The following is a 27996-nucleotide window of genomic DNA, read 5'->3' as shown; positions in this document are numbered from 1 at the left end:
GGGGCCTCCCCCCCCCCGCGGCCGCTCCCTCCAGCAGCCAGCTGGCCACGGTGACCATTCAGTGTCCCGGGCTCTAGTGGACAACCCCAGTGTCAAATCCCCGCTCCTAGCTCCAGCCTCCAGTGTCAAGCGCCAGTGGTCCAGCTCCTAGCCCCAGTGTCCAGCCTCCAGCTCCCTAGCTCATTAGAGTTTGTCGCTTACTCCAGCTCCATTCTCCAGGCTCCCAGCTCCCTCCAGCCCAGCTGTACCGCTCCCTCTAGCTCCTTGAATTGCAATCAACCCCCTTCCTCCAGATACAAGATCCCAATATCTCCATCCCATCCCAATCGTTCTGCCCCCACCCCCAGCTGGCTGGCTCACTCCACTCCAGCCGCTGCTCTCAGGGTGCCGCCCCACCCGCGTGCCCCCCTCCCCACCACCATCGCTCCCTTCTCCAAGGTCCCACTCACATCTCCTGCATCCTCCCCCAGTCACTCGCTCGTGGCTCTCTTGGACATTCCCGCCTGTCCGACCGTTCTCCAATCGGGCTCCTCCGCCCCGTGTCTCTCGTTACACCGCCTCCCCTCCATTCAGCCCTCCTCACCCCCCAGACCCCCTCTTGCTCACGCCCGGGTTCCCCTCTCCTCCTCCTCCTGCTCCACCCCAACCGATCGCAACCAGCCCAGCGCCACCAGCCCGGTCCTTCGCGTCTGCCGTGCGCCGTCATCGCCACCACCACCAGCAGCAGCATCATCGTCGTCCCGTGAGAGGAGGAGGGTGGTGGTGGTGGGTGGTGGTGGTGGGGGGGATGGCAGAGCCGCTGTGTCAGCTGCTCGGGGAGCGGCTGCTGCGGCCCGTGAGCTGTGAGGACGGCGGTGCGGCAGGAGCCCAGCCCGGGCCCGAGGTGGCCGGCGCCGTGGCCGCTGCGGTGGCCCCGGGAGTTGGTGACCTCCCCACGGCGTCGCTGGCCGGCGAGGGCCTCTCCACCGTGGGGCTGTTCTTCTCTGCGCAGTGGTGCCCGCCATGCCGCGCGTTCACGCCGCTGCTCGCGGACTTCTACCGCAAGCTGCGGGAGCGCCTCGAGGTGGTGCTCGTCTCGTCCGACACGGACGCTCAGCAGTGGACGGAGCACAGGCAGCACATGCCCTGGCCCGCTCTGCCCTTCGATGACCGGCAGCGTAAGGTGAGAATGGTGCTGAACGGTGAGGGTTTGCTAGAACGGTGGGGGTTTGCTAGAATGAACGGTGAGGGTTTGGAAGTATGTTGGTGAGAGGAAGGTGGTGAGGAAGTGGTGGGGGAGGTGGTGAGGAGCTGTTATGGGATGGGATGAAAAAGGTGAGACTGAGAGTAAGGAGAGGGGGGAATGTGAAAATGATAATAAATCAGATTAAAGGTGAGGGGGTGGGTGGGGGATAAAATAGAGGGGTGAGATTAATGGATGGAGTAAGGTGAGGGAGGTTTTGGTGGGTCTCGAGGTGGGAATCCATACACCCACAGGGTTGCAATGGAACACTGACCAACAGTAGCATCCTCTGAGTAATTGACCCTTAACCAGGTTAGAAGCTATTGAGACTGCATGGGGGACATGTGGACATCAAGTAAAAAAATGCTTCAACATTATCGAGGATTATATTGGGCACAGTCGAGCGTACATTTGGCAGATATGCTGGGTTGGCCTGGAGTTGATCATTTTTCAGAAGGGTTTCACGTTGAAATATTCGACCAATTCCTTTTTAATGGGAGTTTTGTATGAGCTAAGAACCAGAGTACCTGGAGAAAAATCATCATTGAGAGGATAACACTCAAAGCTCCTAGCAGATTAGTTTATTAATCCATTTGCTGTACTGCCATCTGGCCACCATGCAGTGTGTTGCGTTTGGAATTTTAATTTAAAAAGCTGCAGATCATAAATTTGTGAGATGCCAAACACACTGGCACACATTCTAATACAGTCCCCTCCTGCAAGTGTCTTGAGACCTTTAGGCTTTACTGGATAAACAATATAACTTTTTCAACCACCGTCAATATTACCACGGTCAAATCCACCATTACCAACTTGATTAACTTTACTATCCATCACCAACGGCACCATTCATATTATTACCATCATCACTCTTAGCTTTGGCACGATCAAATCCACAATCACGTTACTGATGCTACCTTCATATATTCCACTCTGATCATATCATCTTTAATGGTACCATCAGCTCCACTGTCTATACACTACACCGTCACTCATCCCACCCTCACCTCCCCCATTGAACACTCCACGTTCACAATGCACCACCATTGCTACCTTAACCGTCACTCTTGCCAATTCTACCATCACCACCACCATCACCTTCATCACTAGTATCAGCATTACAATCAACTTCACCACCAGTATCTTTATGATCACCCTCACATGTCTCCTTTAGCCTGTGCTTCCCCTCTATGCCTCGCTTAGTCCGGTGATTGACACCTGATGTCAGCCACAATCAATTATCTGCTCGCCAATTCATCCCTGGTGGTTGTCAGTCAATCAATTCCCGCTGTGAGATCCCCGGTTTATTTCCACATGGAGCTCTATTGTGACAGGCGAGACTGCACCGTAGCTGCCTTATCGCCTCGTCTGCCATCCTTGTCATCCACACTCCGCATTGATTTGACCACCAAGGCTCTGCGTCTCCCGCCACATCCTGGCAACTTCTTATCGGCCAGTCCCAGACTCATCTTAAGAGACAGACTCATCACAGAGCAAGTAACAGACACAAAGACCCATCACAGACCCATTTCAAGAGTTAGACCCACGCAGAGACCCATCACACAGCCATCACAGACAGATCACCCATGACAGATCAAATAGCGGACACACTCATTATAAACACAGGTCAACAATAGAGACATAAACCCATCATCCTACCATCAAATAGACAGACTCATTGCATTGGAGACCTACCACATAGACAATCCCATCACAGACCAAATCACAGACACATACTCATTATGTAGACATAAACTCATCATGGGTTCATTACAGACACACACCGTTTAGAGACACATATCCCTTCCAGATCTGCCATAAAGACACAGACCCATCAAAAACACAGAGGCCCATCACAATTACTCACATTCATCACAAACACACACCCATCATAAGCCCATCATGTACAAATATCACACATACATATCCATCACAGATTTCTCAGAGTTGTGCACCCATCATCACCGTTCACCGGCTCATGGCATCGCACAGTGCAGTGCGCCTTTTATCGCAATGATGTCCATGACTGCATTCTGTCCTATCGTTTCTCTGTAAATGCCACTTTAAAATCCTTTCTTGGGCCTAACGGTCGCTCAGCCTGGAAAAAATCAACTGGACAAATATTCCTGTTTTTCTCAGCCACTGCACAGGAAAATACATCTGCTTTCTACAAGTCACTTGCAGTGTTCTTGGCTGCCCACGCTCTCCCGTAGAAGGACCATTGCCTGAAACGTTCGCCTATTTTTTGCCTTTGTTTGAAGGCATTTGTTAGTGAAGAACACCTGGTGTTTGAGGGGCATATTTGGTCTGTACACCACTGCCTCCTCAGGTTATATTAGTAATACAAACATTTGTGTTTCGTGTCGAAGTGTTTCCTGCAAGCAGTAAATTAATTGCACCTACGCAAAGATTTACACTCGTAACAGGTACACTAAAGGCCCCGTGGAATGCACTCATTGCGCACTATGTTGCCTTTGCTGCGTTGCCTTGATCACAACGCATGTGCTGCGGCGTAATGACAGGTTATTCTCAAGCTTTATTGTTTGCTATGGGTCGGGTTTATTGCTTTATGTTAGCACTCGGTGTGCTGTAAAATGTAAGCATGGCAACATCCACGTCCATACCAATACATTTGATCAATCTGGCTAAAAGGACCCATGGTTGATTTAATTGATACCTCTCAGAGAGTGGAATTTTCATGCAGCAGCCATCGTCGTTGCCGTACTCATGATCATCAGTAATCCCAGGCGTCTGTAAAGCTGCCCATACTGGAAAATGCTTCTGCCTCTAATTGGTATTTTTTCTGGGGCTTACAAGGCCATGATACATACATTCGGGCAATGTTATGGCAAGCAGCACCAGCAACATTCATTTACTATGACCAGTTATGGCCACTTGTATGGAAATGGCATAAAGTGATGGAATTCGCTTCAGAAAACAATTGTACGGCAATCAATTCGAAAGAGCATTGCTGATAACGGTCGTTGGTGATGATCGACCTTAACTTCTGGATTAATTTGTGCACTACATCCATGGATAGGAAAGATGGCACGGACAGCTTTTTGGGGTTAGGACTTCCATTTGGAGTATTTTATAGAGTATCAGTATTTAATATACAGTAAACGCAACCTGAAAACAGCTGTGCTTTCAATGTGAGGTCTACCAGGGGCTACTGGTTACACGGCCGTGATAATTAACAGTAATAACCATGCCACTTATCCGCGAAAGCCTTATCGAAGAGTCTAAAGGCTTTTTAGGAGGGTCCTGGATTTGCATGTGTGGCCCGTTTCTTTTATTAACGAGTGACACCAAATTCTCCTTTTCAAATAACCAAAGTCTGAAATGTGGTAATTCATACCAAAAGGTGCTTGTCATCGCGACTTTGATCCAGAGCGACCTAATTATATACCTACGTAGGATAAATGCTGTAGACCACAAATTGGTCGTGTGTGCATTCAGGTGCATGTGTGTAGCAATGTTGAAAAGTGATCCCTTTCAACAACTTTTCACAAGTGTTCTCGAGTGTACCCCCAGTATGGACAAAGAAACCCGTGGTGTATTGCGGGGATATCAGAGTTAGTTCTGCGACATCATCTTTCAGGGCCGTACACTGACACAGAGTGGTGCAACTCACACGAGTGAGAGTTTAAAACCAAAATGTCATCCTCTGCAATGATGTCAAACTTTATTTCAATGTTTTCCCAAAAAATATTAACTTTGAAATGTACTCACAGCCAAGCGGTGGACACGTGTAGGCATGCACGTGGATATTGATCACGATTTGCAGCAACAGCAGTTGCCTACAAGTGGGGTGACGTGGAAGCTGCGCGTAGTTGAAGCCATCGCGCAATTAGATGCGCATTAACATGTGCTCCCCAGCCGCAGCAGATTCTGCGGAAAAATCAATGGATCAATGTCAGGGTGGACGTGGGGCCAGCGTGGATAACTACAGTGGGAATGGAGGCGGAATGCGTAGCATAAACACTCGACTGACCGCCTGAGAAGACAGCCTGTGAAGAAAGAGCGTTCTGTCCTCGGTCAACCAAAAAACCGTACCTGTTACGTAAGAAAATCTAAATGGATTGTCGCGAAACAGTTTTAACCAAAGCGTTAAGAATATCTACTGCCTTCTCCTGAGTTATCATTGGTCCTATATTTGAGACATCGTTATAACCTGTGTTACAAGAGTGGTTCAACTGAGCCGATTTATTTCCCTTCGTGTGAAAGGTTTAAGCCAGGCATGTCCAAAGTCCGGCCCGTGGGCCAATCACGGCCCGCGGTCAGATTTCATACGGCCTGCAGCTTCGGTCTTATAATGTGTTAGTTATGGCTCGCCAGCTCTGTCAGAATAAATACATCATAAAAATCATGGAAATTTAAGGTATTTTATACAGTTTGTTCAATGTTATCTGACTGAATGAAAGGCAGAATTGGGTTTGTAGAGTTGTTCCCGTCTGCCTGAGTGGCTTATATTTGATTACATTGTCATTTGAAAAATAAAGGTAATTGTGACAATGAATTTTTTTTTATAACAGTGTGTATTTCCACGTAACTTTTGTGTTTAAAACAATGTCAAAAGGATCTGTTGGCCCCCGGGCATCTTCACTTTATCAAATGTGGCCCTCTTTGCAAAAAGTTTGGACACCCCTGGTTTAAGTGAACCATCTCACCAGAGGGAACGTTTGAACCCTCCTCAGAGCAATTAAATAAAATGTATTTACACTGGCTTAAAACTACTTCCATGATACACACATCACTAATATTTTTTGCATTTGCAGACTTTAAAACACGCTAAATATTTTTAGGGGAATTTTTTCAATCGGATGTGAATTTGAAATTGTTGCGGTTTGGGATGACAGGAATTTGCAGAATCCTCAACAAGTGTTCGCCATCTTACAGTGTTTCACGAGATAGATTATTATCTCCACAGTGCGTGGTTGCCATGCTCTGTTGACCGTTTACATTCTCAGCGACCTCGTTAATGGGCCTCCTTTTACCGTCTCATTCAGAGGCTGCGAACCCAGAGCTCGCAACTGGCCAAGCGTCCCGTGCATGCGCTCGCCATCCTCTGCTGTAAGCGCCTGCTCCAGGGCTGTCAAAACAATGTGCGTTTTTGCGGGTCGCTCGCTTGACTTCCTCCTCGGCGTAATGCTGAGGCTTAGACGTGGCACGTGTGAGGAGGTCGGACAGCTTAGGGGGCTAATACCGTGTCAGAGACGCCGAGCCGGGCACCACTGAGAGCCCGGGTTCGAATCCAGGCTACAACCACATGTGGTTGAACTGGGTTCTCAAGTGTCGTGAGGTGGTGACCTATGTTTGGTTGGCTATGGCGGCATGAAAAAAATGCAATGAAATGAATTTTTTGAAAATTTTAATTAGGATTTTTTTAGGAAATTCTATCTGAGAAATAAAATAATTTTGCTTTGATTGCTGTGGAGTGCATTACTGTAGCAGGGCATGCGAAGTGCCACGTGGTGCGAATAAGAAGCCTTTAAATCGACTTCGGATGCTGTATATGCTTCCACCGTCAAGAGGCCGTTCGAAAAACGTGCAGCGTTGTGCACTGCCAGAGTTTCAAATGGAAAATTCTTCGTCTGATGACATGACGGTTAGAATATAATTGGTGGGGGGGGTGGGAACACATTTTTTAAGCTGACGCGCGTCACATTTCATCAGAAGCGTGTGTGGAGGTCGCCCGCTTGCTGTTGGGGTCACAGCAGCTTCCCTCCCGAGCCGTGCGGTGCGGAGGATCTCCAGTCCGTGTAGACTGAGACCCCAGCTGGGGCCGCGTTTAACCTCGGACCGTGGTGATATTTGAAGTCAAATAAGAGACTGCGTGCTTGCCTTGCGGGGGGCATGCTGTGCAGTTTATCCGCTCATCCTTGTGATACGTTTGTTTGAAAAACAGCTTCTGAGACCTCCGCTGTTATGCATTATTTTTCCGTCTTAATTGCTAACCCACATCCTGTGGTTTATCCACTGAGAGCTCGGTGTGATGAGTTAATACATGCCCGTTATGTCTGAAACCTGTCACGGCACATTGTGCGTCTTTAGATGACGGCAATTGCACACATCTTTTTGTACGGATGCACGAGTCGGCTAATAGCGTGGATGGTCGGTAGCACTTATTCGTCTACACGCTTGTGCACTCTATTATTTAGGTCTAAATAATAATGTTTTTCCTTACTGAGCCTTAACCTTTTGGAGACCCATCCAATAGACAATCAGGAGGGGCCTTCTACATTCGGGATGTTTGGCCAATTCCTTTAGCGAGTGTTGGTTTGCCTTGTACGTGTAAACCAGAGTAACCAGACTCATTCTCTCACAGCTGTCAGGCGCACTCGAGCTGCAAGTTGTTTTTCTTCCCCCAACCAACACATTCATTATGGTGCTATGTTTAATTATTTTCAAGCCATATTCAAATGGCAACTCATAATTGGGCATATAAATTAAATGGCAATTAGTGTGAAATATGTGTGTGCAATGAGCAGGGTTTCAGCAGTTCGTGTAACCGACACCATTTTGTCGTGTCCCTCTCATTAGCAGTGTCTACTGCGGCCCTCGACGTCAAAATCCCCAGCGTCCCGCACGGCTCCTGCCAACTCTTGGCGCGTGGGACGGCGCCGACTGCACAAGCAGAGAGGCTTTTGTTTAATTAAGAACACACGCGACCCCAATGAAAAGCAAATCGCAGGGCGGTGGCTTCATTCGGTTCAGCTCGTAACTTCTGAGACTTGAAAACAGCCTCGACACAAAGTCGGAGGATTATCTTACCCCCCCCACCCATGCTCCCCAGGATAAAGGTGGATTTTAGACAAACAGATTGTGCCTATTCCGCAAGCTAATGCTCTTTTCTGGAAGCGCTTCAGCCTGGGCTCGGCTCTGCTCGTTATCCCCGCAGTTAAGGAGTCGAGACTTGTCCGAGGTCTTGGTATCGGCCGGGCACAGCGGGTGAGCTTCTCGGGGGGGGGGGGAGGGGGATTACCTATGGAAGCTCTGCTGCTGCTCGCGGGAGGAGCCCCCGTGTCGTGCCATGCCATGGGAAGCCACGCGTGCCCACGGCGGGCTAGCGGGTTCCGTGCGATGCGGCCGCGCACCTGGGAGCAATCTGCCGTTCGAGTTGACGGGGCGAGGTTAGGGGAGAGCTCGTGCTTAAGGAAGCGCTTAATTGAAGTTGCGTGCTTGCACATGTACAGTGCGTAAACATGCACTGGCGGGCGCTTGGATGAGGTTCGCAGTCGTGCGGAAGTGACTGCGTGGGTCGCCCACCCGCACAGGCAGCTTCCCCCCCTGGCTGCTCCCTAGGACCTCGTGAAAACCGCTGACTGCATGTTTCCGCGTTCCTTTATTGCATCTGCATTGTGATTTGAATTGTGGCTGATAACTGCCTTTCAGGTCGAGACGTGGTTTGGCGTCTTTATTTGAGCCACGTCTTCCATGTTTAAAACGTATGGTGGCCGGACGAGAGCGCTGAGCCGGTAGGCACAGCTTAGATCACGGGTTTAAGTTTGGGCTTCAGCAGCCTGTGATTAAATCGGGGAAAAGTTTTCAAATGTAATTCTTGTCGGCCGCAATGGTATATAAAGTGCTGTCTGCAACTCTTATCCGCTCTATCTTTCTATGTTTTGTGATTAAGGGCCAATGCCTGAAACGTTGCATAGTATATGCTCTTCTTTTTGGGGCAGTGTTATTGACAGTTTTTTGGTGATTTTTTTTCTTCGTCATTTGTTCTTTGTGGAGTATTGCCAGTGCAGTGTCACCCAATAATTTGTACATTAACTATGCCATCAAGTACCATGAGTTGATGGTTTCAGCTCAGTTACTAGTGACTACGAACAAGAAGCCATCAATTTAGGATTTTCACTTAATTTGACAAAATTCCAACTGCGAATAATAATACAAAAATATCTTGCCTGTCATCCGACGGACACCTCTAGCAGGATGCATGGAAAAAGAGTACAGTGGCCCTAGTGTGTGGACGAGAGGTCAATTTAAAGGATCCCAGACGTCGCACTCTGATATCTGCCACATCCATTCTGTAATACGGGGTGATGCACTTACTCTGCAAGCGTTCCCAGCGGATAGCTTTTCGTCTCATAATCTGACGCTAAGAGCACGGTGGGAATAATACTGGAAAAAAAGAGAAAGTTTAGGAATTTAGACACAACAAAGTCCATTTGTTTAACTTTCTGGAGTTTTGCTAGCCTGAGAAAGTGTAAAAAAAATCAGGAGTGATATCCTCTGCAGACTACAATGCAACACGCAGCTCTGCAGGAGAGTGCAGTCACGTCTCCTAAGCATGTTCTTCTCACACAGCCCCTCCCGCATACCCTCCTCGCCCAAGGGACAATGAGAAAATGCCGTTTGTGCGCTGGTTGTGTGGTTCCCAGTTTAGCTCTGCGTGCATTCTCATTAAATTTGATTTTTTAAACTCCATAAATGTTGACACATTCTTGTCGGTGTCTGGAAAGTATAAATGCTGAGATGGGTTGTGGCTGCCGTGGCACACAGCGTTGGTTGCGTGCGTGTGTGCCTAAGTGTGTACGTATATAATCTCATCCCTGATTGCCTAGAGCACGGGTCCCTGCCAGATTACATTTGCCATGAGGGCGTGCGTGTGTGGTATTGGAGGGCTCTTGCTGGTGCCGTTAGTCATGCCGTGGGTGCAGCAGCGTTCCTGAGTGGAGCCTAGCTTGGTGGCGCTGGTGGTCTGGTCGGCCCTCCCTGGCTCCCACGTGTCTGTCTACCAGGTGCTGTCGACTGTTAGAGAGGGCGCAGGGCTCAGCGGCTCGTCAACAGATTGATAAAAGTTCAACAGATTGATAAAAGTTCAACCTGTCACAGTCGTAAATGAGGAACAGGCAAGGGTCAGAGTTTGAACCTGATGGGAGAGGAATGACGGAGATGAAAAGATTTAATTTTCTTATTAGTGATGGCAGTTGTCAGCTTCGGGCTTATCCCCGTGTTTCCCACCACTTGCTAACCATGATGGCTTCTTCTCATTTGTTTGACAGGATGCATTGGCTTTGCCTGTCTGAAACTTGGACGTTTCTTTCCCCTGGCTCAGAAGCATTCTACACCGGGGTTATGTGTCAGCTCCGGGCTCAACTATGAGCCCTCTTTGTAGCAGCAGTAGCAGCTGCAACTTGAGAGTCTTGAGTCAGGGGTGCAGGGTAGGCTCGGAGCTCCGAGTTGGTGGCCCGGGCTCGCTGCTTTAATCCCCAGCGTGACCCTGGGGTACTTTGATCTGGTGATCTGCAGCGACAAGAAAGACTGGGTTAGAGGAAAGCCCCTATGCTGACTCAATCTTGCTTAATTTATTTGTCAGGGCACTAAAGGAACTTGGAGTTGTCAAAGTATCAGAGCAGCATCTTCATGTGTAGTAGTAATCATAATGATGCCCTCTTGTCAACCAGGGAAGCTTCACGAAGCACTCAAAACGTTTCCAGGAGTTCCTTGGATTGGGATGTGTGGCTAAATTCCCATGAATGAGTGTTTTTCTTCATGTGGGAGGAAACTGATAACCGGGGAAAACAATCCTGAGCACGAGGTAAATCCTACACAGATAGATTAAAAATCCACTGATTGCCGTCTTGTAGCCCAGTTTGTATTGGGGCTGATGTTAACTGCGGAAACCCCATGTCGATTCTTATAGCTCACGATACATGTTTTGAATTGTACGCCCAAGAATCAGAATTTTAAAAATGTGTTGTACGTTTCGAGTTAACGGAACCTCTCCAGCCACTAGAGGCCACTACATTCATCGCAATGTTCTAAGGAAGACTTTATTCTTGACTCGTATCGTGACAATTGACCGATTGCCAATGGTGGTGAGTTGTTACAGCCCTGGTGGACACTCACTTTCCCACATTAGTACTGGTACCCAGAGGACAACCGTGTGATATTCAATAGGCAAAGCGAACGTGTAACTGTAGCCAGGTCGTGCAGGATTGCAGCGGCAGGGACCACTTGGTAAGGAGCGAGAGAAACGGCCGAGGAATTCCGCAGCGTAGCAGAACGGGAAACAGTGACTGCTCAGGCCCCCCAGGCCAGCCAACCTCCCAAGGCGCTCCGTGGAAGAAAAAAAAAGCCAGAAAGGAAAAGGACGGCAACCGGCGGGCGGTCTGTCGCTGGCTTCTTTCAGCCACTTGCGCACTGGGGCGCCGGGTTGAGAGCGTGGTGGAGTCGCGTGAAAAGAACCAGGTGCCCTCTCATTGGCTCGCCCACGATATTCCGATTGACCGAGATGTTTGGAGGCGAGATAAATAAATAATTGGGGCTAAATTTGCCAGATAAAACAACACACACACACGCACAAAAATGCGTTGTGCCTTGTGGCAGTATAGCACAACATTTCTTGGCCTAATGTGTGTTTTTTCAGGCAGCGCCAGCCGCTCCAGGGTGAATTTATTGGCGTGCGCTTATCTGGGTTGTACACAAACTGTGCGTGCCCGAAAGTCGTAAACCCACTCCACCGTGGCTTTTGCTTGTGGGGCTGTTGCGTCTTTGGTTGATAGCAAACATTTTAGGTTTTTTTTGTCGTTTAGGCTCTTTGAGGGCTTCGGGAGACCTGTGCCATGGGGTCACGAAAAAGGTAAAAGTGCAAGGACAGACATAATAATTGTGGTTTTGGACGCAGTGCCCCCCAAAGAAACGGCGGTGTCTGTTTTTCTCTGGCACAGTGTCTGGACAGCAGGGGTCTTGGCTGTTGCCTAGCGACAGTCTGGTTGGTGATTCCCAGGGGGGAAAGGGGGGCTAATGAGAGAAACGTCCTCCCCACTCCTGATGCCTTTTCTCCCGAGACCAGCCGGTGCGGCATGCAAACACACCGTTACATACACCGTCACACACCGTCACGTCGTTCCCACATACCGTCACACACCGTCACACACACACTGATACGGAGTCAACACACACCAACACACACCGTCACACACACATCGTCACACACACACCATCACACACACCGTCACGTCGTTCCCGCATACCGTCACACACCGTCACACACACACCGTCACACACACACCATCACGTCGTCCCCACACCCCGTTACACACACCATCACACACACACCGTCACACACATACCGTCACACACACACCGTCACACACACACACACACCGTCACACACACACTGTCACACACACACTGTCACACACACCACGTCACACACACACCGTCACACATATACCGTCACACACACCGTCACATACACCGTCACATACACCGTCACACACACCGTCACATACACTGTCACACACACACACCGTCACACACACACCGTCACACACACACCGTCACACACACACACACACCGTCACGGAGTCTGCACACACCAACACACACACTACGACACGTGGTCTCCACATTGTTTTTTAATACATTGCGGTGAATGTTGACGCCAATTGCAGCTTCGGAGGAGATGTCAACCCATTGAACACAACACATGAATCTCAACCCATTGATTCTTACACGCGCAATTCGATGCATGTATCATGAGCTTAAGAGTCGATATTTATTGATGGGTCGTTCCACCCACGGTCTCCGCGTGCACTGTCGACACACAGGCACCACAGCACGTGGTCAACACTATTTCCATTCAGGAATGTTTATTATAAAAATGTATGCTTTTCTTGCCCTTATTTTTACCGCCTCATTTGTAATGCTTCTCATTTTTTCGCGTTGCATTTGTTTAGTTTTGTCTGCTCCATGAGCCTCAATGTAACAATAATATAATTTACATATGTCAATATAGTTTGTTGAAATGTATGATAAGCCATTCAATGCATGTATTGTGAGCATAAACAACTCTTCTAATCAATACATTGATTCCTACATTCGTTAAAGGCATTCTTGTATTTCATGGTTTAATGTGCCTACATAAACGCACGTATTGTGTGTAAACCATGCCGGTAATAACGTACTTAGTGTCATATTTTTGTAAAAGCGTGTGTCGTGTCTACCCTGTCCCATGTTGACACAGGCTGCAGTGAGTGTGTGTCGCACCTAGGAAAGTTATCGGCAGTGAAAGTTGATCCTGCGCGTCTTTGCGGTGGCGGTGTTGCCTGGTGCAGTCATGACGAGTGACGCTAATCCCCCTGAGCGTCACCCCCACGCCACCGCCACCGCACACCTGCGTTAGCGACAGTCGGGGTGGCAGCCGAGGGCCGGCGTGGGTCAGAGTCGCGTTCCGTCTTTACTGAGCAACATCACTCACACCGGAATCCTGAAAAACTAAAGAATAACCCCGTACGTACGTGTTGCTGTATAGATTAATGTGCTCTTCCTGCCTCCAGTTCCCCCCCCCACCCCAATTTTGGCTAGGGGTGTTTAAATCGGGCGTTGAGCCTCAGGAATTTCCACCAACTCGTAAGAACCCTGAAATCTTGTGCCACATGAGGCCTGCCTGGCGCAAGCGTGACTGAGCGGTGCCAACCCCCCACTGCACCCCGGCATGTTAATCTTATAATTTTTTCAACGCTGCACTTGCGAAATATGATTTTATCAGCCTTTTTTTTCTCCCCCCTCCGCTCTTGTGTATTTGACTAATGATGTAGAAAAATATTGTTTCGCTGAATAAACGCAAGGCCCTCTGGCTTTGCCGCTGGAACCCGTTTTGTGACGCGACTCCCTGCTCCGTGCCCCGTGCTGCTTTACCGGCGTGGCGAACACTCTTTATGAAACTCGATAGTCGTTTCTGAATTCAACACCCACGCTGGGGCCCGGCTGTAAAGGGCTTAATACCAAAAGATCGAGACTGTAAACTTGTGTGCGCTCCCCGGGAGGCGTCGTTCTACAGAGGCAGCGCCGACCGTTTGCGACCCCTGAATTCATTGTGTTTGGTTGGACGCGACCCCCCGCGACCTCTCTTAAAATCCCAGCGTGTTTTATTGACACCATTCAACTCCAGGAAGTGTCGTGGGCACCTCTGGCTGGGGGTGGTGAGGAGTGAGCAGTGTACCCCCACCCATCGCAAGACTGTGTGCATCGTCACTGGCACCACTGGATGGGGTTATGCAGAGGGAGCAGAGCAGAGGGGGTTGTGCGGGTTCTGGCGTTTGGAAACCACACTCTCGTACGCATACACGTTCATGGGGCCTCATCCCAACGGTGCTGTGTGTGTGTGGCGTCTTCATGTGCGAGCACAAAATACCAAGCAAATTGGACTCCTGCCCGAGTTGACTTTCCAGCAGATGAAGCATAATCACGACAGGTGTGACAAGGCGGCCGGAGGTGACACGGGTGAACACCGGAACGTCACAATATTGGCACTGCTGGAACGCGCTTGTTTAAACACGCAACAACAAAGAGCGGCCTGCAGAAGATTTCGTGCTACGAGGACTTGCAGCGATAACAGGAAGCGCGTGCATTGTGCACGGAGACGTGCGCGTCATGTGTGCACGGGAAGGTGGCGCCATCGCCAACGTGCAGTTCCCGCCGCAGCCTGCGATTGTACAAACGCTGCGCGCAGTGCAGTCCCAGCGCAGTCATGGCTTCGAACGGAGCCCCGCTTGTCGCCGTTGTGTCCACATCAGAGACACCATGAGAAAAGCGGTTTTGGAACTTGACAAAAAAACAAACAAAATGCTTATCACAAGGCAGTCTCATTCACAATGGAGATAATTTGTTGTTTTGAAAATAAGCAACACTGTGCTTTGAAAATAGTGGCGCTCTGTATATCCATCGGATGTGCGGTTGCCATTGACCGTGAAATGCCGTCTACTGCTGTCACGGCTGTGATGGCTGGCACAGCACGCGCTATTTGTTATTCAGACGAGCAGACAGCCAAGCACAGGCGTGCATCTCTGAGCGCTATCTGCAACTCTTTGCCAGGGTGGGGGCGGCAAGGAGTAGCTCGTTCTGTCAAGGGAGGGGGGGGTGATGTGGCGAGAGGTGCAGCGCTTGGCACAGCGGCTCAACGGTGCTCGGGCACACAAAGGAGCGGAGTAACGCGATCGGAGCTGCCGTCCACTCCAAGGAAATCCAGCGGCTGTAAACGATGAAAGGGCGCGATGCAATTTGTAGCATGACGACGCGCTCGGCGTGGGGGATCGTGTTGCCGGGCACCCCGCGTGTCGCCAGGAGGCCGGGCTAGCGGGCTAGGGATGCGCTCGTGCTGCGTGTGCTGCGAGAGGCCCCTTCCTACAGCAAGCTGTGTCAACAGAGACGGCCGCTTTGGGTTTGGGGAAGTGTTTTATGACTCCTCAGGAAGTTGTTTGGAGAGAAAAAAATAAATGAAAGATTTTTTTTGTTCAGGAAACTCTGGAGCGGTTGAGTTGTATTTATTATGCGAGTCAAAATGTATTTTTATTGTACGTGTAATCAAATTGTTTTGGACTGATCCCAACATTTGCTGCGAATGTAGCGGTGAGAGAACTTGCAGAGCGTACTGCATAGCGTGCTTAAAGCGACATCTGAAATGCATTCCTTTTGCGTGTTGTCATCGATCTCTGTTTGCAGTTCAACTTGTGCCGAAAGTTTAAGATCACGGGCATCCCTTCTCTCGTCTTCCTGGACGCCAAATCAGGCCGAGTCATCACCAAGAACGGTGTGGCGCTAGTGTCTGAGGATCCCAATGGTGAGCACGCCACTGCCATCACTGCTTGGCCCGTCCATGCCCAACACTTTTCTCATATTTTATTTATTCCTCTTTACGAATTCATTCTCGCTCTCACTCATCACGAGTTCCACCCCACATGCATGCTGCTTGGACGGAGTTGAAGACAATATTCAATTCACCGTGTTGAGTCAAGTAAGGCCTGAAATATTTCTGTAAATATGCAATCCTGTGTTTGGGCGCATCAACCAATTGCCATGAACGAACGTCGTGATAAATCGGCGCAATTGTGGAGCAACCATCACCAGCGATCTACACCGGCAACAGTTGCCACAGAATATAGTGGCCTTTAAATAGAACTCCGTCATTATATCTGTACAACTCGCCGTAATTGCTCGTGCTAAATGCATTGCCGGTGAAGCTTGCTGATGATGAGGATTGCACTAAAATTTCTCATATAGCATGGCCTTAACAGATGGTGAAACTTTGCCGAGTAGCTCAGGTCCCTCCTCCTCCTACCCCTGCTGACAGATTGCCCCTTTTGCTCCCCCTGAGTATTCGGTTCCCGGCCACTGCCAAATATTTGGCGAGATGTTCCCGTGTGTTTAAACTGCGCACTGTAAATACACTTAATAGGTGGAGTGAAAGTCCGGCGGTGTTGAGCTTGTCGCCCGCAGGTTCCGCGCTCTCTCGCGAAATGTGTTCGGGGGAAGGTGTGAGGGGGTCGGGGGGCGAGTGGTGCGTCCATGCACCGTACGTGACGGCCAAGGTTTTGCGATCGCTTTCTACTCCAGGCCTCGAGTTCCCGTGGACCCCCAAGCCCTTCAGCCAGGTGATCGCGGGGCCCTTGCTGAGGTCGTCAGGTGAAAGCGTCGACTACGCGAGCCTGGAAGGACACTTTATTGGGATGTACTTTGCTGCCAACTGGGTAAGCGGTGGGGTTATGTTGATCTGGTCAGCTTGTCGAAGGTCAGAGGGAAGGGCCCTTTGCTTTGTTTTTTTCCCCACACAACTCGGAGTGCAATGGTTTTACAGTCTTTTCACAACGATTGCCTTCGTTGACGAATATACTGCACCGCGGCAGTTTTGTGTGTGTGTGTGTACAGTGTATAATGATTGTGCCCGCAGTCAAGCCTGCGGTGTGCAACACAGCCAAGGGGGGGGGGGGGGTGAGGGTGTCGCGTTTCAAACCCGCTTTGGCTTTTCATTGATTGGGAACTGCGCTCGCTTGCTGCAAGTGACAGGGCAGGCGTGCGCCGGGAGCCCCAGCTGTCACGCCGCCAGGGTGGGGGTTTAGCAAAAAAAGGAAGAGGGGTGGGGGAGGTTTCTTCGTGAACTTTTTTCACCGAGGTTACACTCCATCAGAGAGGTACACAGCTGTCTTGCTCATGCGGGCGCGCGTGCGTGCTAAAATTACTCGGGATGTGCGCCCGAACGTGGCGCCTGGTGAAGGTGCACGCTGCACGCTGCACACTGCACGTTGCACGCTGCACGCTGCATGCTGCACGCTGCTCTACCCTGCACACGCAAACGTCTGCAGGCGCTGCCGCGACGGGAAGCCTGTTTTTCAGGCTCTGCTGTGGTGGGGCGGTGGTGTTGTCCATTGTGTGTGTGTGCCCCCAATGTGCCGTGATGATTCAACGTGGGCTTCTTGGCAGCACTGGCCGATCGCTTCTTTTTCCGTTTCTGTGAATTGGTGAAGAATAACGAGTGCAGCTGCAAAACCCATTAAAATAGTTCTCTCGGTTCTGTACCGTGACCCCCTCCTAAGAGACTCGGCGCTACCAGAGAGCACGTTAATTATCAGTGAGTGGATGAGGCATCGCTGCAGAGTGACGTGTCTGCCCCTGTGCTCTGGGTTTCCCTTGGGGTCACGCGTGTGTTTGAGTGCACGCTCCCTATGGGTAGTGGTGGCACTGTGGTGCCCACAGTTCACGACTAACCTGGCGACCTGAATTCTATTCATGGCTGTTTTCATTCAGCCACGGCTAACAGCAGTGGCAAGTGGTATCAGAACTTATCTTGGGTCTCCCCTGGGTTAAATCGGCCACATACGAGTACCTGAATTGGTTGTTAAATAGCAATGGGGACACAGAGGTGGCCAGGTATGATTTTGGTGTCAACACACCCCCTTGTGCTCAGTATCTTAAGTGCTCACAACAGTAGTTGCTCTAACAGTCTGCACGGCTATATGGGATAACTTTGTCTTTGTCCGTGTTTCTAGTGCCCTCCGTGTAAGTCCTTCACGCCCATGCTGCTGGAGGTGTACAGGAGGGTCCGCGAGTCCGGGAAGAAGTTTGAGATCATTTTTGTAAGTTCAGACAGGTGAGCTCGCTCAGCGCTCTCGGTGTGCCACGCTCTCCGGGACCCTCGCGTTATGCGTCGACGCCAGCTTAGACGTACAGACACCGCACAGACACCGCACAGGCACCGCACAGGCATATGGATGCTGCCCCATACACAAACGAGTCGCGAGGAGAGTGGTGATGGTTGTCACAGCATGCGTTGTCTTGACGCTGTCAATTATCGCTCAGTTAGCAAATCATGCCAATCCCACTATTCAAACGCGGCGAATCCACCACAAGATAGCTGTGTTTGCAATACAACACCCGTTCGATAGTAACCATGTGTGCAGACTGCCCTGGTAGCTAGAACGCGCTGGCCGCCCTGCACAATTCAGCTCGTCTGTACAGCATCCTGAGATACGGTTGCATTTAGATACCTTGTAAATCCACATTGCATTACTGTATATTATAATCGTGTGAGGCTCAGAGGACCGGCGCGACGCATGTCTGTGATTTACCCCAGGTCAGACGAGTCCTTTGCGCAGTACTTTGGCGAGATGCCCTGGCTGTCGGTGCCGTACGCCGACACGGCACGGCGGCTTAACCTCAGCAAGCTCTACGGCATCCAGGGTAACGAGCAGCCCCTCTCCTCCCATACACCCTTCCTGCTCCCTCCCTCCCTCTCACTCTCCCCTTACTCTCCACTCCCTCCTTCCCTCTCCCATCACTGCATTAACACTCCTATCCTCTCTCCTCACTCTCTCCTCACTCTGCTCTCCAACTCCCCTTCCATCCTCACTCTCCCCACCCTTCCATCACACACAGTGGAGAGTGTGGTTTTTGTCCGGCAAGAATCGTGCCAAACGGGAGCGCTGTAGCAGAGTCGGGAGTGTTTTCGTGTATTTGCACTGACATCACGGGTCTTCCTGAACCTGCTTTTATAAAAGTTATTAATGCGTCAGTGGGGAATGCATTCGAAGTGAAGAGACAGAGGTTTTTAGGCTATTGGGGGTGGTTTTTTCAAATAAATTTTTGTCTTTTTGCCAATTTTATTCTATTTGTGCTGACGGCGTTAGTTCATGATTGAGTGGCCATTTGCAATTTTTGGAGTGCAGTGCATCACCCCATGTTAGAGGGTGGCCTGTGGAAGCAAATATCACGCCACTGTTTTTGAGATCTCACACCGTGCTCAGAAAAATGTGTCAAGGAAAATGATGTTCAATTCTCAAAGCTGGAATTTAGCCAATCTGAGTGAAAAACCAATGTTAGTGGGCACTCAGTGGTGAGCAGGCTGAGGCTGTCAACTTACTACATTTTAGAATCCAGTTTCATCAGAACTCAATCTATACGTGTCTAAAGAGCTGTGTGAATCTATGAATCTCCATTTAAGTCTACGAGTCTCTCTATAAAACAGTGGCTATCTATGCGAGTCCATGGGTTTCTTTGTCAGTCACTGGTGACTGGGGCTGAGATTATCAACTCACAAAACTTAAGAACTAATTTTCATAATGAGCCGCCAAAAGCTGGCTTCAAACCCAAGTTCTCCAGCTGTGCTGATTTACCCCTCTGAACCCTGACCCCGCGTGTCTCCAGGCATCCCAGCGCTCGTCATGCTGGATGTGGACCGGAGCGTGATCACTCCTGCGGCGCGCGTTTCCATCATGGACGATCGCGAGGGCCGGCTCTTCCCGTGGTTCCCGCGTGCCCTGAGCATGCTGAGCGCTGCCAACGCCGAGATCCTCAACCAGGAGCCGGCGCTCGTGCTCTTTGTCGGTGAGGGCCCCTTGGTGTGCCGTGCCAGGAGCTTGTGTCTCCTATTGCGCGTTGTCAGTGCCGGTCGTTGCATTTAGCAAACGTGTTCATGTCAAATCCGCTCGCGTTCAGGTGCTTGGTGGATTATTGCATTGCAGGATTGTGAGAGGTGGCGACGGCTTGGGAGGCCTTCTGCAAATCATGGCTGATGATGATTATGATGGTGTTAGTGCCTGAAAATCAGACAGCCGGTATCGAGTGGGAAAGCTGTGGGCCACTGCAGAGTTTTGCATAAAAACTGACATGGAGGGTAATGGCAATTCACTTTTGCAAATGTATTTGGTCGTCTCACGGAGTGGTGTTTTCGCAAGGACGGTAGTGGCTGATGTGATATTTGTTGCACAAGCACCATTGCTGATGGAGCTGCAGTCAACTTTGGCAGATTCCTTCTTCTACCAATCTGCCCATGAGACCCCGATCCCGCTGCGTCCCACATTGGAATCTTTACCATTGTTGACTTTGGTTTACTACCCTTTGTCCTGTCCCACCCGTGTCCCACCTATGCAGCCTGTGTCCTCAATTTATATAATCCTGGTAGCAACAAACCTAGGCTGGTCTCTTTTTACCTAGCTCTCTCTGGCTAAGGATTGCTGTAATGTTTTGCATGTTTGTGCTGAGTTGCTGCAATGCAGTCGGAACTAATGAAATAGTGACGCGAATCACTTTGGTATTCCTTCTGAAAATCATTAAGTCAATTTGTCTGGAGTCTGAGAAAAAGGTTTTCGCTACAGTACAATTACATTTTAATCCTTACATCGAGTTGTTTGAATTGTAATTACAATGCATAACTATCATTGTGTGTTTGCAATGAGTGCGTACATTTGTGTGCTTCTGGTAGTTGTGAAGTCCAATCTTTGTTATCCTCAACTCCTAAACATTAACAATAAATGCTCAATGATTTGCCCCAACTCCGATTCGATGTATTAGGCACGATTCCTTTCACAAATTGATTATTTTGTTTGTAATGTCTCGTTTATGTGCAATTTGTAACGTCTCATATGCACACTGATTCCAACGTACTGCCTTGTTTTGTTTCGGTTATATAAATTATTCCATTTGCTTCAATGTACATTTACGTATATATTGTGAACGATTCTTACGCGTGCAACTCAGCACATGCAGCGTGAGCGCAATACGCGATTTTAATCTAAATAATCATTTGCAAGCTCATTAAACAAAGCAAATGTCGCCATGTGGGGCGTGTACAGACTCTAACGAGGAGGAAGAGCTGGAGCCCGTGAGACAGATGCTGCAGCCGATAGCGGAGCAGGTGATCGCTGAGTACAAGCAGCGGGGGGAGGAGCAGCCGCTCCACTTCTTCTACGCCGGAGAGGTGAGGCCTCCCAGCATCATCCACACTCACCTACACCACTCACCTCTACCCACCCACTCCCACCTATACCCACCCACACTCACCTACACCACCCACACTCACCTACACCACACACACTCACCTACACCACACACACTCACCTACACCACACACACTCACCTACACCACACACACTCACCTACACCACACACACTCACCTACACCACACACACTCACCTACACCACCCACACTCACCTACACCACACACACTCACCTATACCCACCCACACCACTAACCACGCACACTCACCTACACCACACACACTCACCTACACCACACACACTCGCCTACACCACAGACACTCACCTACACCCACAGACACTCACCTACACCCACACACACTCACCTACACCACACACACACACACCACTAACCACCCACACTCACCTACACCACACACACAGTCACCTACACCACCCACACTCACCTACACCACAGACACTCACCTACACCCACACACACTCACCTCTACTCACCCACACTCACCACTAATCACCCACACTCACCTACACCACGCACACTCACCTACACCACACACACTCACCTACACCACACACATTCACCTACACCACACACACTCACCTACACCACCCACACTCACCTACACCACACACACTCACCTATACCCACCCACACCACTAACCACCCACACTCACCTACACCCACCCACACTCACCTATACCCACCTCTACCCACCTACACCACCCACACTCACCTACACCACAGACACTCACCTACACCCACAGACACTCACCTACACCCACACACACTCACCTACACCACACACACACACACCACTAACCACCCACACTCACCTACACCACGCACACTCACCTACACCACACACACTCGCCTACACCACACACACTCACCTACACCACCCACACTCACCTACACCACCCACACTCTCCTACACCACATAGACTCAGCTCTACCAACCCACACTCACCTATACCCACCCACACCCACCACTAACCACCCACACTCACCTCTACCCACCCACACTCACCTATACCCACCTCTACCCACCTACACCACCCATACTCACCTATACCCACCCATACTCGCCTTTACTCACACCCACCACTAACCACGCACACTCACCTCTACCAACCCACACTCACCTATACCCACCTCTACCCACCTATACCCACCCACACCCACCTATACCCACCCACACTCACCTCTACCCAACCACACTCACCTATACCCACCCACACTCACCTATACCCACCCACACTCACCTCTACCCACCCACACTCACCTCTACCCAACCACACTCACCTATACCCACCCACACTCACCTATACCCACCCACACTCACCTCTACCCACCCACACTCACCTCTACCCACCCACACTCACCTCTACCCACCCACACTCACCTATACCCACCCACACTCACCTCTACCCACCCACACTCACCTATACCCACCCACACTCACCTATACCCACCCACACCCACCTCTACCCACCCACACTCACCTCTACCCACCCACACTCACCCAGACCCACCCACACTCACCTATACCCACCCACACCCACCTCGACCCACCCACACTCACCTCTACCCACCCACACTCACCCAGACCCACCCACACTCGCCTCTACCCACCCACACCCACCTACACCCACCTCTACCCACCCACACTCACCTACACCCACCTCTACCCACCCACACTCACCTATACCCACCCACACCCACCTATACCCACCCACACTCACCTATACCCACCCACACCCACCTATACCCACCTACACCCACGCCGAACCCTCTAAAACCCACCTACACCTCCTACACGGCACCGTACCAGCAGTAGGGTTACTGGCGATATGGCGATAGTGTGATACATCGTACGATACAAGGTACACGATAATCGTATCATCTTTTCTGATTATTTTATATTGATTACCATTGTGTTTTGCTTGAATATTTTTTCGTGACAATTATTCAATCACAACAGCAGAATAGTTTCAGGTGTATAATGATTTAATTATTTAAATGACTACTTTTAAAGTGTTTTTTTAGTCATTGACGGAATGGTGATTGTATGACGTAATAATTTTTGTAGTTCATTTAATTATTTGTGTCTTGTATAATTGACAGCATGTACATTATAAATGTTATAGATTGTAAAGTTACATTAATAATATGACTTATGTGGCAGGCTTATGTTGAGCGAACTGCAATTGCATAAGAGTTACGTAACTTTTGTTCATAACAGAAGTACAGAAAGCACAAACAGAATACAGTACAAGTTTGAAATACATTGAGGGGAAACTGATATTGTGATATTTGTCATATTGTGAAATTTGATGTCGCCTATCATATCGTGAAAAATTATATTGCTGCGACTCTAGCCAGCGATCGCAGGAGTGGACAGCGCCGTGCTTGATTCATGGCTCGGCTTCCCTTGGATGCACGAGACTGTACAGTCGATGCCACTGGCAGAAAAGCATCACTCACTCTATATGCGAGTGATCTATAGCCTGGATGTGTCAGGTGCGAGCAACACGAGAATGGACCGTGCGAGATTAGTATCCCAGCGTGTGACCCCTTTGGCTTGTGTTCGTGTGAAGACATTCATTTAAAAAAATGTCTTCTCCCCGTGCAAATAAACTCGCCAGCACCTCGCTGCCCAGTGGAATGGGGTTTTAAAAAAAGTAATTTGAAGAACGTTTGTGACGGCTAATTTTAAAACTCGATTGTAAAATTCACGACCAGGAGACAAAGGAAATATTTGAGTGCATCATTGTTTGAGCTGCGGTTACTATTGTATAATTTAATGCAACATTCTTCACCATAGAAGCCTGATTCATTAGAGAGGAATTCATGGCTCAATCTCTGGGAGGCTGCCCGTGTGCAGAATGTCGGCTGGTTTTTGGTTTCACGTTGCATATTTCTGAAACGTTCTCATGGGGGAGTGCGCCGATTCCGAGCAGGCAGTGGTTTCGAGTGACACGGTTTATACAACTCTCCGGGTGTCCCCGAAACCTATCTCCTCACATCAGATGTGCGTGCAGACACGTGGGATAGAATGCTCCTCCGTCGCTGCACACGAGGAGTGTATTCTGCCCGTCCGTGCCTTCCGCTTCACGCTTCACTCCTAACGCGACGCGATCGCTGAATACATTTGTTTTTCCTTGAACAACCACGCACATTATTAGCATTTCAATTTCAGCCATCAACCGGCAAAAAGTCGTTTTAACCTTTGCTTTGGCCAAGTCTGTACAATGGGGAAGTATTGTAAGTCCACATGATAGATTTGGCTTCAACGTTACACATTTTTTAAGTCGGTGTTACAGTATATTTTGCAGAGTTATTTGTATATTTTATTCTACTTTTGTGTAAATGTTAAAGTTAATATTGGCACGAATTAGCTTTGTTATATAACTTATATATATATATATTTTTTAACGAGACTGAGAGTTGAATAAGACAACCCATACATCGTATGTTACACAAATGCACAGCACAAAGTTAATTTCTTCGTGTTGATTGCCGAGTCATGGCTGCGTGTCTGACTTGGGCCGCCTATTGGTCTGATCATCTGGCTGCGCGTCTGACTGTTGGCCTCCTATTTTCGGTTTGGCTGCTCAGGACGACATGGCAGACTCAATCCGTGACTTCACAGCGCTGCCGGATTGTGCGCCACTCCTAGCCATCCTGGACATCCCGGCGCGTGTCAAGTACGTGAAGGATGCCGAGGAGCTGACAGGCCACGTCATCTCCGAATTTGTGGGCGACTACCTGCACGGCAAGCTGCAGGCCGAGCCCATCTGAGGAGCTCGAGGGCACGTGGGAACCCTCCCCAGAGAAACTGAGAGATCTCTCTTGGCCGAGCGTGGAGAACGGACCGTGACCGAAAACAACTGCGGAGCCACCTTGATTGGGTTCAGATGAGAACACTGACACTTGATCGATGGCCGCACATGAGTAGTCACCGATTGAGATGGGAAACGAAACCTCTTAAGGAAACGCGGCATGGACGGATGTACGATGGTGGCGAACACCAGCATAGATCTATCACCCCCATCCACATCCCCTAGGGGCTACTGCAGGCAGATTCATCACTTATAACGGTTTTGTTATGATAGCAGAGACACACCATTCTCTAAGGTACAGCACGTGCATTGCACGGATTTAGGTGAAGTAACGTGAGTGGAGTATGCAGCGCGAGGAAGGTAAAAGTCTGGTGACGCACAAAACCAGCATCGTCCCTTTAGGTGCCACAGGACCTCGGCGTCCCGGCCTCCAAATGAACACGACCCGTAGTTTAACGTCCACCAATGAATAAATATTTTTTGTCGAAGGGAGAGTTTAATTTGAAAATAATGAATTCGACGTTTTAAATTGTTTATATTGTTGGTATGCAGTAATTGTGGGTCTGGGCGAGCGAAGTATCCAGGCGGACGCGAAACCCAACGCGGGTTTCACGACCGACGCCCACATTTCTCCAGCAGTTTTAACTAGTCGACGATTACCTCTATGTACGACCATCTTATTACAGTGGTCATATTTCTCCGATCCTGTTGCCTTGAAGTCCATCGACACAAAACACCATTTGTACATAACCACAACACATTACAACACAGACCCACACCTGTGACCACTGCCCACGACAGGTCCCATCATTCACTTGCAGTAACTGCTGTCATTAACATTTGTTCCATTCAAAGGCAGAAACCTTTGATCAGTCCAGTGGCTATTTATACCTATTGTAACGTGTAGAGTAGGCGTTCACTTAAGAGTAAACACTATCGGTGAAACTGCCCAATGCACACTGTCGGAGCGTGCATGGTGTTTTAGAGTTTTTGAAAAAAATGCAGATTTTTTTTCACTTTTTCGAAGGTTATCCTGTTTCTCCTGTCTCCCATTGTCCTAGTCTGCGTTGTACCAAGAGGTTGTCATCGACGATGCGGTGGCTGTGTTGTTTTCTTGCAGAACTTTTCCAGTCGTCGGCGCACCTTTTGACACCAGTATTCATTGCTGTACTTTGATGAGAATTGCCTGTTTTTTATTTCGTTTTCTAGGTTCTACAACATTTGTGCATAACATGTGTTTTACCTTTATGGCGTACTGTTACACACAAAAAGGTTACTGCTATGCATTCAATAAAACAAGCTGAACTATGAAATTGGTGATGCGCACGACACGCAAATACACATTCGTGAGCTGTCACTGTTGCCATTTGCAGAACACTGGTGATATTAGATAATGCGGTAGAAATTTTACGTCAATGAAAAGGGTTTTAAAATTATTCTCGTATAGTTAGAAAATTACACTTTTCCTCATACAGCAGTTGCTTATTAAACCAACCTTATTTTAAACGAAAGAAAATGTTATACTGCATTGGCAGTGGTGCACAAGCACAAAGAACAAAGAACTCAACACATTGATAAATACCACTGCCCGTTTTCATAATAGTGCTCCATTTCAAGAAGGACGCTTGCCCAAAACATTGCCCAGTATACATTTTAGAGTGAGGTGGGTGCTCTGCAGTGGAATGGTAAGGTGGGATGACTGGTTGTCACGTGCATAGTGGGGTGTGGTGACGTGTGTGCACGCGCCATGTTAGTAGGGTGACAAGCTGTGTGTGTCACGTGGTTAGTAGGGTGACGAGGTGTGTGTGTATCAAGTGCATAATGGGGTGACGAGGTGTGTGTGTGCCACGTGGTTTGTAGGGTGACTGTGTGTGCCATGTGCTCAGTGGGGTGATAAAGTGTGTGTGTCACGTGCATAGTGGGGGTGACAATGTGTGTGTGCTTAGTGGGGGTGACCTGGCGTGTTGTCGTCTGGGCAGTAGTATCACTCAGGGAAGCATCCTCACTCACCCCTGGGCAGGGGGGGGTTAGCGGTGTGGGTGGCGGGGTGCCCTGTGCCATGGGCCCAGGAGGGGGGGGGGGAGAGAGACACGTGGTCCTCAATCACTCAGAGGGGCAGTGATTGAGCCCCACGTGCCTCCACGCGTGGCCCTCTAAGACCGGAAGTTCCGCTTGCCCTTAAGGCTCGCTTGCCCTTATAAGGCTTTTGATGGGGGGGGGGGGGGGTCACCTGACGAGGTGCCAAACCAATTCGGCGTGGCACGCGTGCGACCGTTATTCGACGAACTTCGGTTAACTCGCAAACATCAGCCAAGCTCCGGTGTTGTAGAAAACACTGCGAGCGCAATTAACCAGCGACTTGAGATCTACAGGTAAACAATGTTTCGATGTTAACGCTGTTATTGTAGGTAACCGGGTCTCGGAAGCGAAGCGGGATGGAATTTGGGTTGGGTCCGTTTAGGGAAAGTTCAGCGACGTCCTTCGTTGTACCGTACTTCTGTGCTTCCCGCCTTAAGCAACCACCAGCACTGGCCGTCGTGGTGAAGTATGGTCGAATGGAACCCTACGACCCGCATGGCGTGATAAGAAGGGCCTCTCATTCACAAGTGGATTTGCAACGGGTGGCTATAAATGTGTTAACATTGTGGTCACCAGGACCAACTTATCAGCGTTAACTACAACGATTTAGCTCACTACGGTCAGTAACGTGGCTTGGATCCAAGTCACTCACCGGGTTTAAATACCGGCAATGTGAATTTGTTCTCGAGTGTCAGACAATGATCATTACTGCTGGGACGAGCTCGTATCGAGGCCTGCAGGGCCGCGTCCTCCTGTAGGCCGCGTGGACGCTGCGCCTAAGGGCCTAGGGCCTGCAAAAAAATTGTGACCGTGTTTTTTGTTGTATTACACTGGTCAACAACA

At 49.5% G+C, this 27996-nt stretch overlaps 1 protein-coding gene across 1 annotated transcript; it reads left to right on the top strand.

The window, feature by feature from the left end:
* The first annotated feature begins 8 nt into the window (after positions 1–8).
* On the top strand, positions 9–26368 carry NXN (nucleoredoxin). The gene is made up of 8 exons (XM_078873616.1): positions 9–1162; positions 15683–15800; positions 16574–16707; positions 18004–18104; positions 18588–18694; positions 19658–19837; positions 21085–21209; positions 24851–26368. Exons 1-8 carry the CDS (start codon positions 788–790, stop codon positions 25031–25033), a joined length of 1323 nt encoding a protein of 440 aa, XP_078729742.1. The 5' UTR covers positions 9–787; the 3' UTR covers positions 25034–26368.
* Positions 26369–27996: the final 1628 nt, after the last annotated feature.

The sequence above is a fragment of the Lampetra fluviatilis genome, chromosome 37, assembly GCF_964198595.1.
Source record: "Lampetra fluviatilis chromosome 37, kcLamFluv1.1, whole genome shotgun sequence".
Taxonomy (NCBI): Eukaryota; Metazoa; Chordata; class Hyperoartia; order Petromyzontiformes; family Petromyzontidae; genus Lampetra; species Lampetra fluviatilis.
This window is presented reverse-complemented; position numbering and strand designations above follow the sequence as displayed.

What these genes read in the sequence shown, in the direction of transcription:
- NXN (XM_078873616.1), top strand. Translation starts at nt 788, where the DNA reads ATGGCAGAGCCGCTGTGTCAGCTGCTCGGGGAGCGGCTGCTGCGGCCC. An exon ending in AGTGTCTGAGGATCCCAATG is followed by an intron (nt 15,801 to 16,573) that starts GTGAGCACGCCA and finishes TTTCTACTCCAG; the next exon opens with GCCTCGAGTTCCCGTGGACC. An exon ending in ATTTTTGTAAGTTCAGACAG is followed by an intron (nt 18,105 to 18,587) that starts GTGAGCTCGCTC and finishes GATTTACCCCAG; the next exon opens with GTCAGACGAGTCCTTTGCGC.